Genomic DNA, 13032 nt, shown 5'->3' on the forward strand with positions numbered 1-13032 from the left:
CATAAAAAATAAAATGGACTAATATATGACTAATGATGAATTGAAATAGTTCCAATTGCATCATTTTCATCTTCATGATCATGATGTCATGTTCCATTTACACAAGAATGACTTTGTAAATCTATTTCCTTGTTCTAATCCTATATTGCTAAATAACCTAAAGGGCCATAAAACCCTCCCGCTGCACCACGATTCGAAACCTGATCACTCACCGCCGCCCCAGCACTTTACCATTGCACCAAGCAATGTCTCTCATATTGATAATAACGTCTTGGTCATTATCTAAAATTCATCTGCTCTCATATACTACTAACTTCAAGACTCATGCACATATTTGCATGTTCCAATCAAATTGTTTGTTCCTTATGCTTGCCTTCATCACTTATGCCAGTCAAAACCGCACTCCTAATGAAGGGCTTACATAAAAACGCAACCTCACACCAAAAAGATGTTACTATTTTGTATGTGGTAAATTCAGGTATTTGTGTTTAGTTTTTCCTTGCCGCAAGGTCGAAGGTAGGTCACCTTGTGTTGGGACGTTGCAAGTTTGAATCCCAATGGTATGGTTGTATAACTGGTAGGGGTCGATCTAACCCCGGCTTTCTCTGTCGAAAAAAAAAAAGGACGAAGCTAGGTGTACTCTCTGGTGGACAAGGGAGACCTGTTTTACCAACTGGAGGCATGCTAATGTAGAATCTATTTTAGCCAAAATTCCCTCAAAATGGAGGTTTTCAAGTCCAATGTGGGAGGGTCGGACTAGAGAACCTCAGATTAAAGATCCCAAGATCTACATTTCACCATGACCACAATCTAAGGAAATTCACCATCACAAGCTAAGAACAATGAGCGACAGCCGATTGGTACAAGTTTGATAAGGTGATGATTAAACATTATCCTCAGCAAAATCAGGGCCACGACGAATCCAGGTATCACCTATACAATCTAATGAAAGTTTGGCAAATCCATCTTTATCAATGTAAGAACCCGAGTGAAATATTCTTTTTGGAATAAAAGAAAGACTACACATTATATGCAGCATCGCTGCATGGTAGGCATGCATGCAGCGACCAGCCTGACAACCATCCATCTTGGCATTTCTCAAGATGGGTGCATTGTCCATCTCAATAAATGTTGAGATGGATGGCCAGCAGCAGTGGAGCTGCATAAAAAATGGCCTCTAAAGGAAAGAGGATTAAAGAGCCAATGTAGAAGGGGTTTTGCTTTTAAATTCCAGATTTCTTACAGGTCTAAAGCCAAATAGTTCATTCATGCCTACATCAGAAACTACTCTGAGTGCTCTTTTAGCCATAGTTGCGCGAAGCGTGAACCAAGAAGCAAGTGCTAAAACAAATGTATGAAGAGAGGTATGTGCGGGTATTAAGTGATATATATAAATGAACTTTGTGTATCTATTTAAATACATTTTTTAACCTTTTTATCCAAAAATATCCATCATATATGCAGGCGTGGTATCCCATGTGGTAAGCGGGGTCCTGTGCCAAGCTGAAGGCCCAGGTTCGAATCCCTCTGCCACATGGGGCTTAAGAGATATCTGGTAGGGGGTCTGCCTTTCAAAAAAACAAAAGTGCATAACCAAAAGAAGTACAGTTCTTCCGTCACTGAGGTGTATGCAAGAAAGTTTAATTTCATATTTGCTAGTGTTCACATAATATGCAGCGGCACTGCATCATGCATCGGCCACACAGACACCCATCTTGGCATTTCTCGAGACGGGAGTGGTCTCTATCCTGAGAAATGTTGAGATGAGTGGCTGTAGCGTAGCACCATAAAAATGAGATGGGATCAGGTTAGAGTGTGCTCTGATGATATTCTGTCAGAGCACCTCTGGATGCCGTTGATCTCAAGATGAACGGCATCCAAAACCTGTACGAATGGGATGCCCAGCACTTGGATGGGCCCCACTCTTTTTCTGATGTCGTTCGTATTTGGGATGGATGGCATCGGAATGGTTTTAAATGAATGAGCTTGTTCAAGATGAACGACATCCAAGTCATACCGTCAGAGGTGCCTCTGTGATCCTCTCTCATAAAAAATGTCCCCTTTGCAAAAACAAGCTTTTCATTTTTTTGAGAAGCGAGCTTCTTGAGTTCCAGAAGCGTGTGGTTGCACAATTTTAAGCGAGCTTCTTGGGAAGTGAGATTCCAAGATTGTCATAAGCTTTTGGGAATTATGGTTGGTTTCATCTGCTCATTGAAAAGTGAGATTCCAAGATTGTCAAGGCCTTTGGTAATTATGGTTTGAGCAGCCCACAATGGTTTCACTCATCCAGGTAGGGGCGACTTGTGAATGTCAACAAGTTCATAGGCCATCACAAGCTTGAAACCCACATGTGAAGTCCTTTGGGCAAGGTCGAAGCTGGGTGTACTCCCCATTGGACAGGGGACCTTAAGGGTTTGCCAGCCGATGTGGGGTGGGTGATTTTTTTTTTTTTGTTGTTGTTGTTGTGTGTGTGTGTGGGGGGGGGGGGGGGGGGGGGGTGTTAATCCCTTAGATTTTTCCCCAACAAAATTATGGTTTTAGCTATTTCTAGTCTCAACACTTTGCTACATTTGATGCAAAGCCTTGTGCAGCTTAGAAAATTCATATGGCAAAGGTTTTATTAGTAATAGGCATCTTACTAGGAAAGCTCCACATATGATCCATAGACGGGCGTTAAACCACCATAGCATATTACAAGGAGAATCTATAACAAGTACCAGTTTGAACTCATCAGAGCACTACACATGAATATGTTTCACCTGTCTGTAGATTTAGATACGTGCAATCTGCATCACATGGAGCTACACGTAACTGTGTTCTATTTATTATCTACTTCTCGCGTGAAAAGAAGACCGATTCAATAAGGAACAAAATATAGAGGTCATCAATTTGACAAGATCCATTTGGCTTTGATTATCTATAAGTGCTCTCTGTCTTATCTCATCAGGTTGGTTGAAGAAGGAAATGAAAAGAGTAGTTTCTTTGATGAGTGGGAAAAGAAAAAAGGAACGTGCTATGTTGACCAGATCAAGTCCAACAACTCCAAATCTCTTACATTTGGATGATTCCTTCACCACCTACCCACACAATTGGAAGCTTTTGACTTACAGGGAAAAAAGACAACTAGAGCCATAAAGAAATGTTCTAAATTAAAAATATTGATCAGCAAATAATAGTTGAACCAAGATAGCCAGCGAAGGCTATCTATCTTTGATACAAAAAATCAAGAACTAGTAGAAGCCAGAAAATATTTATCTGAAGGGCTAAAACTTTATTTTCATCATGAAGAATTGCTTCCTGATAGCAGCCTTTCACCAGGGTATGACCATCATCAAACAACACAAGATATAGTGGTAAAATGATCAATTCATCATCCAAAGAGAAAAAGAAAAAGGTTGAAATCTCATTAAGCGCCATATTTTCATCGGAATGCATTTTCAAGGAATAACCAAAGTGTGTGCATATAGCTCCCAAGAGAACCATGGAGGAAAAGAGGGAACTAATGACAAAACATATCATCAAACAGCATCAAAGAAAAAAGCAAATGCTTAATCTTATCAATTGTATTCACTAAATAAGGCTACACTTGTGAGTTACAAGCATAGAATATTAAATCTCCAACTAAAAACCAGAGAAAAGAAAATACACCTGATAAAAGAAATTTCCTCCAATAATAATTTTTGTGTAAAAAAGATTTGTTCCAACTTTCACCTTGTAGGCCTACACCATCAGCAATATATCATAAGCAGAGCAACTATTTCTGTTAAATCCGCTTCAAGCCAAGTTACAGAGCTGAGGGACTTGAACTCATGAACAGTGTTTCTGCAACATATATAGCAACTCTAATTTAACCAGCATGGCAATTTAGAAGTCCTGCAAGTTCATCCAAGGAAATGCATTTATCCTGCACATACTTCAGAGATACTTGTTCTTCACTGTCACCCCAAGTGAACCTGCAACTATAACAGTTGTAGCCATATCCAAGAACAACCCGTGCTCGATAACGCCCGTCAAGCGCAACATTGCGTCGCTTGCAGCTTCCAGATCCCCAATAGGCCCCTTGAAGAACAAGTCCACAATATAATTCGAATTATCCGTCAAGAAGGGCTCGCCGCCATTGCCGCACCTCCTGAGCTTCGCCTCGCAGCCAACATCTTCAAAGAGGCTCCGTAGCTTCTTAGCAGTGTATTCCCAACCGAAAGGAACAACCTCAACAGGTACAGCCATCCCACTCTCACCCAAATTCTTAACCATCTTGGTCTCATCAACTATAACCACAAATCTCCTACATGCCCCCTCGATCATCTTCTCCCGGAGGAGCGAACCGCCCCTGCCCTTGATCAAATTGAAGTGGGGATCAACCTCATCAGCTCCATCAATGGCCAAGTCGAGAACCGGATGAGCCGCGAGGTCCGAGAGGGGAATACCTAAAGCAGAGGCCTGTTTCTCCGTCTTCTTCGAAGTGGGCACGCCCACAATGTCGTTCAATTTGCCTTGTTTCAGGAGCTCACCAATCCTATCAATGGCATATGCAGCAGTTGAACCAGTACCTAATCCTAAAACCATGCCGCTCTGGACATATTCTACCGCCCTATAAGCTGCAATTCTCTTGAGATGATCCTGTGTTAGAACAGGAACAGCAGAAGCCGGTGCAGATGAAGGAGATGAAGGGATGGGGATTGTGGGTTTCTCCAAGTAGAGGACGGGAGAGCAGGGAATGGCCATTTCTATACCAAAAGGTTGATGTTTGAGGTTTAAAGGGCTAGAGTTAGAGTTTAGGAATAAGTTTCAAACAAGAATAGAGCAAACCAACAAAAAATAATATGCTGAGTGGATTAAGACAGAGGGATATGAGAAGTTATTACTGATATCCCAAAAGCAATTCTTGGGTATAAAAAAGTAAATCAGACAACAGAAATCCTGCAATGATGATGATTAGGGCTTAAACCTAGGTTTAGGTTTAGCCCAATAACCCAAAGAAGCAAATAGAAAAACACAATAATAATCAGTACCCACAAACCATTAATCGCTGAAAAGCAACTAGAATCACCTTCTCAATCAAGACGACATCAAAAGAGGCGCTAAAGATTATTTAACTATGATGCTAGGACCTGGGCTCAAGTTAAAAACCAAAAGAAAGAATGAATAACACACGAAGATGATCAATACCCACAAACCGTTGAAGCAAGAGTGACCAAAACCCCCAAAAAAAGATTAAACTCTATGTGGGTAGTATAGAGAAATCTTATTTTGGGGTTTCTGGCTTATCTCGGCTGCAAAGGAAAGGAAAGGAATAAGATGCGAGGAAGGAAAGAGGGGGAAGACTCTATCTCCTTGGAGAACCAAAAGGCGGAGAAAAGAAAGCGCAGTACGGGGATTGGGTGAGAGGGGTATTTATTTAACGAGTGAGAAGTGGTCCAAATTTGTTGTGGTTGGAGAACGGGAGAGTTTCGGCCGAGACTTGTTGACGTCAAAAGTGGGAGAATTTTTTTAAAGGCGTTTCGTAACGTCTATTTTGGCGCCTCTCTCTCTCTCTCCACCCATTCATTGTGAAGTTGCTACTGCACCAACCACTGAAGGGCAAGAGGTAATATGATATAATAATATATTAGGGTGTTATCATTGGATCGGGTCTGGTTAGGGTTAGACCATCTTCTGCATTGATGGATCAAACTGAATTTGGGATGGTTGGATCCCATTGAACTTGTTTCTGATCTATGCTCAAGAAAGGATGTTCATTTTAGATTTTGATTGGAAAGTTGTGTATATATAAGATAGTGGGAATGTGAGATACACTATCTTATAGGATCTAGTTCAAATGCTATGTTAGAATTGGACCCAAATCCAATTTAATTTCATCCAATATGTGACTGGTTAATTCAGTGGATGGGTCCAAGGAAAACCATTGCATGGTGCAACAGTAAAGTGATCGAAATGAGGGTTCGAGTCCTAAGTGCAGTCACTTTATGAAAAACAAAACTTAAAAGTTAGGACTGTCTCCAGTCTGCTCCTCCCCAATCCGATCACCAAGGAAGGCCATTGCTTCATCTGAAATGCTTGAAATGTCAGCATAGACATACGAGTTCGAGTTACTTTTTTTTTTTAAATAATGAGTAACCATAGTCATGGTTGGGACGTCCATTTATGAGCTGAGAGTTGTCAAATTGGCTATGGCCCTGTTTCGGTGCATGTGGTTTAAAATTCTACAAGTATTCTTTGGGTATCACCTAGTCCAGTCTGGGTCCAACAATAATATCCAAACTATGCAGGTCCAGATCATAAAATATGACTCAAGAAGGAATCAAGACACTCTTCCTACCAACCTAACTAGATAAGCCATTTGACCCACTTAGGTGGGCCAGGCCAGCCCAGAAGCCTGTTTAGTCAAAGTTATTGACCATTACCATGGTGCTCCCTAGAGCATAACACCATGATCCTTCCAAGATGCCCTTAAAAAGGAAGGAGGGGGTTGTTTGATGTCCCTTTACATGATTAGGTAAGAGGCCAACCTGGCTCACAAGAAAAATGCCACTTTTCTTTCTCAGAGACAGTCAAAGCAAAATCCAGTAACAGCCAACGATTCTTTGTCCATATTAGGGTAACCAACCCCCAGCCAAACATGCAAGAAACTAGTGTGAGACAATTGGGAAAATGACATAAAAAGCACTTGATATAGTCAAATGCCATAAATAAATCATTTAGGATAGGTGAACCTACCAAAACGTGTGGATAAGCTGCATCCCACCTTCCAGATTCTATTGGATCTGGACCGGGTCCCATTTGGGTTTATAGAGACCCGACATTATTTCGACATTGCAATTGTTGGAGCATATTGATCCAATCCAATTAGACTGGGGAGGTATCTATGTATGAGACCCCATTTTGATATGCAAAATTGTCGGTCCTTGTTTTATCCAGGTTAGTATGGGGCAGAACCTGGATAGTCAAGGCTAATTGGATCTGACCCATCTGTAGTAACCCTACTACCAAATAAGGGAAATTTTAAAAAACACACCTAACTCATTACCAATAATAAAAAACACACCTAAGCTTTACAAATTGTTAAAAGCACACCTAAACTTTTTCATCGTTAATTAAAAGAGCCCAGAGTTTACAATTTCGTCAAAGCTTCCGTTAAATATATTTTAAAAGTACTATTTTATCCTCAACAGAGAGATTTTAAAAAAGCACCTAACATTTTAGTAAATTTTCAAAAACACGCCTAACATATTAATGATAATCAATATCACCATTAAGTTTAAATTTTTTTATAAAAACACGACCTTTTCACGTTTACTTCAATAAAAAAACAAGATGTCATGTAATTGATGTTTTCAAACCCAACCCATTTTAACTTATTTTTTTATGAAAATTTCAATATATTTAACCATTTTTCAAAGAATCTGGTACAATAGGTCGAATTTGAGATCCAATCCATATCTGACTAGCTTCCGTAAAATTTGGCACTGTGTTGAACACCTTCTGTATCTAGCATGATAACACTCCAACTTGGCTAGGTAGCCCTCTTTCTATATCTTAATTAGATTGGCTCCATAATTCTTTTGGACCAAATTTTGCCTCTTTTTTTTCTTTTTCCTCTTGAAAGAATGGTCGAACTTTACATCTAAACAACCAATTATGTTTTAGATTCTTACAATATTCAGTTTATTTTTGTGGTTTTATGAACCCCGTACAAAAATAATCAGATTCGTGAAGAGTTCACTAGTAGATCAACCAAACCCATCAATGCTATAGTTGTTATTGCTGAAAACCCTTCAATAGAAACACAAGAAGAAACTTTCATGTTGCTGACCTTGAAACAAAAATCTTTCAAAATAAAAAAAAAAGAAGAAAAATAAGGAAGCACACTAGAGTGAAAACAAGATGCCAAAGGAGGAAGGGCCAACGATAAACATGGGCCCATATGGGTTTAAAAAAAACTGATAAGGTTAGGGTTTTGCCATATTGTTGGATTTCACAAACTGTCCAACGAGGCACCAACTAATGCTGATGATTGTGTAGTATCTAAGAAAAATGGTTTAGGGTTTAAAGAAAAACGATTTAGGGTTTCAAATAAGCATAAGGAAAATGTGTGTGTGTGTGTGTGAGTGAGTGAGAGAGAGAGAGAGAGAGAGAGAGAGAGAGATTTCTTGATGATTGTCATGAGAAATAGGAGAAGAAGACTTGTGGAAGAATGGTGGGCGGGTGGAAAATACTAATGAATGTGGGAAAGAAATGAGAAGCTATAAGAAAAAAAGAAAATGAAGATAAATGAGTAAATTATCAAAACTCAACTTGGGTTAATGTTAACCCAAGTTAAATGGATGGTGCATTTTTAACAATTTAAAAAGCTTAGTTGTGTTTTTAATTAATGATAATAAGTTGGGTGTGTTTTTTTATGGGCCTCTATCATATGGTGGTTGGCTCGTCTCGCCTGCATATAAGGAGCAACCATAAATTTAAAAATGAAAATCAATAGGTGATCATTGCCTATCAGGTCACAAAATTGATAACGTACCTGAAAAAACAAACCATCCAATGAAATATTTCCACGAGACTTTGGAAACCAACCTAATTGTAAAGGTTTAATTTATCTTGTTACTAGTTACCAACAATATTATTTTGTTTATCTATGATATCGTACCATATTTAACGTCATTCATTTTCTAACTTTTCAACGTGGATATGATGACCGTGCGAATGTGATTTTCATAGGATTTTAGTGGAGAGCACATATTAAACAGATGGTCATTTTCCCCTTTATGAAGGTTTCGTTTGTCTGGCTTGGACAACTTGTAAACATCACATATATATATATATATATATACATATATATATATATATATATATATATATATATATATATATATATATATATATATATATATATATATATATATAATAACGGGCTGGACAGGGCCAAGCCAGGGCCAATTATACTGGCCCAGGCCGGCTCATGGCGGGCTGCCCGGCCAGTGCCCATCTCTAATCACTAATGTCATGAGCATAGCTATCATAAGCTTCTTGTTACACCGAGAAACTTGTTTTTTTGAAAGTTGGCATTGGAAGCAAAAAAACTCTTTACTTCTCATAAAAGAGAAGTTTTGGAAAATTCACTTCTGAAACATGGGAAACTAGATTCCCTTTTAAGGGAAGTTGGCTTCCTTTAAGTTTCTCAAATATAATTTCTTTCACTTCCTTCTAGTTTCTCTCTCTTCTCGTCACTTTTCACTCACTTTCTTCACTTTTTGCCTTTTTTTATGTTAAAAAGTTATGTTGGTTTTATATCCTATTATATTTGTGTTCATGTGATTTTTTATTTGCTCCTGCATGTGCTTCATGTTGCTTGCTCTACATACTTTTCCTTTTTATTTTTCATGTACTTGCATAATTACTTTGTGACCATATTTCTTTTCCCGCTTCATACTACTTTTTAGCACTCGCTTCTCTGCTTTTCTGGTAACTATGTTGGTTGTGTGTTTGGTCATGAGACTAAGTTAAGTGTACTCTCGGGGTGAGCAAGGGAAGGGAGTCTTGGGATGGTTGCCAATGAACCCGGTGAACTTGATCATAAAAAAAAATAGAGGAGGTTAAATTTTCATATTTAGAGAGTTTTAAAAGATCTAAAAAATAATGTCCCACAAAACGCCAAAAGTCACAATAAAAAAATAACAATTTTCTTTTCCAACAAAATAGATCACAAAACATATGATTCTTAGTAGGGGTGGCAATTTATGACACGACCGGCCAACATGCTTTTTAGGCGGGTTCGGGTTCGGCTTAAATGGGTTTGTGTCATAAACGGGTCGACCTGCCAAACCTGTTTATTAAACGGGTCGGGTTCGTGTTAGGGGTATGTCAACCCGTCTGACCCGTTTAATAAACGGGTTAGGCGGGCGGATCAACCCGTTTACCCGACTCGCCAACCTTTTTACCCATTTACCTTTGGGTCTTTTTTTCTTTTAAATGCTTGATTAGGGATTTAGGTTTTTTCTCGAAGAACGAAGGCTAATCCGGCGACGATCTTGCCTTCCTTGTGGGCACTCTTCAGCTTGATCGTCAGTAGCATCCACTCTGTCACCACCACCCTCATCTGACCACCACCATTGGTGGCGTCCTTTCTCTGGCTGAGATTGTTGCTAAAGCACAACTCGAACTCATCGAAAAATCTGGTGGTAGAGAGGCTAGAGGGTTTCACGGCGATGGTGGTGACGGCCTTCTTCTCCTCTTCACCCTGGCTTGGCTTCGTTCGCTCGTAGGGAGAGAGCCATTTGGTGCGCATGTACTCGGGCTTCCGCCAGGGTGAGAAGTGGAGCCCCTTCCTCTTCAGCGACTGCTTCACGGCCTCGGAGATGATGGTGACGATTTGGTGGAGTCGATCGGCTTTCCCGACGAAGATGGACAACAGGGACTCGAGCACTGCCCGATAGTGGCTCGTCGACCTGACCCGCCACTGCCAACCTGTTTACACGACTCCGACCCACCTGCCAACCAGTTTACTCGCTTACCTGAAACCGACCCGCCAACCCGTTTACACTACAAGAAAAATGCTACTTAGCGACGAAAATTTGCGACGGATTTTTTCCGTCGCCAATTGGCGTCGGATTAGCGAGCGAAACCTATTTGTCGCTAACGTTTGAAATATTTGCAAAATTAGCGACGGAAATATCTCCATCGCTAAAGTCCTTGCTAATTAGCGAGGGATTAGCGACAACATTTTTTCGTCGCCAAAACACTAAAAAAATGCTAATGAGCGACAAAATTAGCAAGAGAATTTTTCCGTCCCTAATTCGTCGCTAATTAGCGACGGATTAGAGACGGAAAAATTCCCTCGCTAATTCCGTCGCTAATTTTCGTTCTGCCTGAGGCACGAAATTTTTCCTCCCTCCCTTCAAATTTTTTTTCTCTCTTTGTTTTTCCCTCGCCCCATTCGATTTAAACCATCCCCACTTGAGGCGCTTCTCAGGGTGCCAGAAGCCCCGCTGACGACGCACACAAAGAGTCGATCCCCACCTATGGAGAAGTCGCAGATGGAGCCGTCGTGGCTTCACCGGAGTCGAGACGTCAAGGCCCTGTTCTCCCTGAAATCCAACATGGTGATGTAGCAATTCTCCGTCCTCGGGTAGAGAGTGGCGACAAAGAGGAGGCTGCTGTTGGGGAGCTGAGCCATTGGAGCCTGACGGAGTCGCCGACAGACCAGCCAGAGCCTGTCGTACTCGTTGCTCCTCCCCCTGCAGCTCGCGAAGATCCGCGCGGAGTCACAGCTGAAGCAGAGCACCCTCGTCGTGAAGCTCTTCGGCTAGTTCTCGTGGCAGACCTGGAACTTGAAGAGGAGCTCCCCCTGTCAACCCTGGCTACGCCGCCTATTTTGACCGCTCCTCCCGGCGGTGCCCCTCGCCGGTCTCCACCGCTCGTCCCGCCTCTCCCTCACCGGATTCTGTTTCCACTACGACCCCTTCTCCCACCGTGACTGGCACGCTGTGGAAGAGCGTCCCGACACCGGAACACGCCGGTTCTGTGCAAAAAAATTGCTTCTTGTCGGAGAACGCGCCGGCAACGAGCAATTTTTTTTTTAGTTTTTTTTTTAGATTTAACGACGAATTTGCGACGGATATTATCCATCGCTAATTTAAAATATCGAAGGACTCGCGATGGATAATATCCGTCGCTAATCCATCGCAAATTAGCGACGGAATTAGCGGCGGATAAGTTCTGGCACTACTTAGTGTCGAAAAATTCGCGATGAAAGTTTTTCGTCGCAAATTATTGTTAGATCATTCTCTTCCACTTCCAAGCAATCGGGTCCTCTTGACTTTCAAAAACCCTCATCAAATGCTCTCTAATAATATAAAGAAACTCTTTGGGAGCATTTTGTAGGGCTCTTTGACCCATTCTCAAAGGTGAGCTCGTTTCTTGTACATCGTATTCGCCATACCACAAACTGAAAGGCTATCATCCAACCTACTTGTGAACTCTTGGCTGAGAATCTATTATTAGACCAGCTCATCAAAGACCCATTCAGGCTTTTCTGCTTCCATTCTCTATTGAAGAGACTGGTTACCCTTCTCCACAATTGTCTACTCATGAGATCATTTTTGGAAGAGAATTTATTAGTAGTACAACTAATTAGGCTGGGCCAAATATGAAGCGGGCTTGGCTTGGCTCAGCTCAAACAAAACAATCAGTGTAACTAATTAAGTAAATAATAAATAATTAACAAGTTATCATGTACGAACTAATTATCTTTCTAATTTTTCATAAACTCAATGCAACTAATTAGGTAAATAATAATAGTTACCAAGTTACTACATAATTAATTAATTTTAAAATTTTAAATTATTAAAAATTAATAAATAGCTTAGGATGGTCGGGTCAGCCTGGTAGCTTGAGGGCCGACCCAGACCCGACCCACAAATGACGAGACGGGTTTAAGCCCGAGCCTAAAACCATGACCCAAACCCAATCCATGATGGGCAAAGTCGGCTTGGCCCATCTATCGGGCCGCCTGGCCGGTTGCCCATCCCTACTTCAACATCGAAACATTGCCATGCTAGTGGTGGGCCATTTCTCAAGGCATGGATGCTTTGTCATCCTATTTTAAAAATAAATATTAGCTTCATAGCCACCCGTGTGATTGGGTGCCCATGAGGAGCGAGCTGTCGATCCTCCTCATCTATCTGGTTTCAATGGTGCCCAAATACTCGAATGTTGGTGAGTGCAAGCTGCAGCTCACTTCCTTGAGAGAGTTCCTGGTTGCCTCTCTCTATCTATCGATGGTTGACCCATATGTTGAGCCACTCGTGGCCGGTTGTATCTGGGGTTAGGGTCTGACCCCACATTTGAAGTTGTTTGCTTGGGATGGGTCTTTGCCGTCCAGAAATTTTGATCCAGCGTGTTTTGGTTGATGTATTCCACTTGGTTAACATCAAGTGACTACACGCTCAGGTTGATCGGTCGAGTCCTCTCTTTTTTGCTGAGTGCCTGGGTTTATTAGATTGAGAGACGAAGAGGGATGGTAGTGGCCTGGAAAAA

The 13032-nt window shown here is 41.1% G+C and overlaps 1 protein-coding gene across 1 annotated transcript; it reads right to left on the reverse strand.

Annotated features, from left to right (window-relative positions):
- Positions 1–3545: 3545 nt before the first annotated feature.
- On the reverse strand, positions 3546–5350 carry LOC149827196 (putative ribose-5-phosphate isomerase 2). The gene has a single exon (XM_090020251.1). The coding sequence runs from the start codon at positions 4723–4725 to the stop codon at positions 3916–3918; it is 810 nt and encodes a 269-aa protein (XP_089876377.1). The 5' UTR covers positions 4726–5350; the 3' UTR covers positions 3546–3915.
- Between the last annotated feature and the right edge of the window lie 7682 nt (positions 5351–13032).

The sequence above is a fragment of the Nuphar pumila genome, chromosome 10, assembly GCF_984573655.1.
Source record: "Nuphar pumila chromosome 10, dmNupPumi1.hap1.1, whole genome shotgun sequence".
NCBI classification, from domain to species: Eukaryota; Viridiplantae; Streptophyta; class Magnoliopsida; order Nymphaeales; family Nymphaeaceae; genus Nuphar; species Nuphar pumila.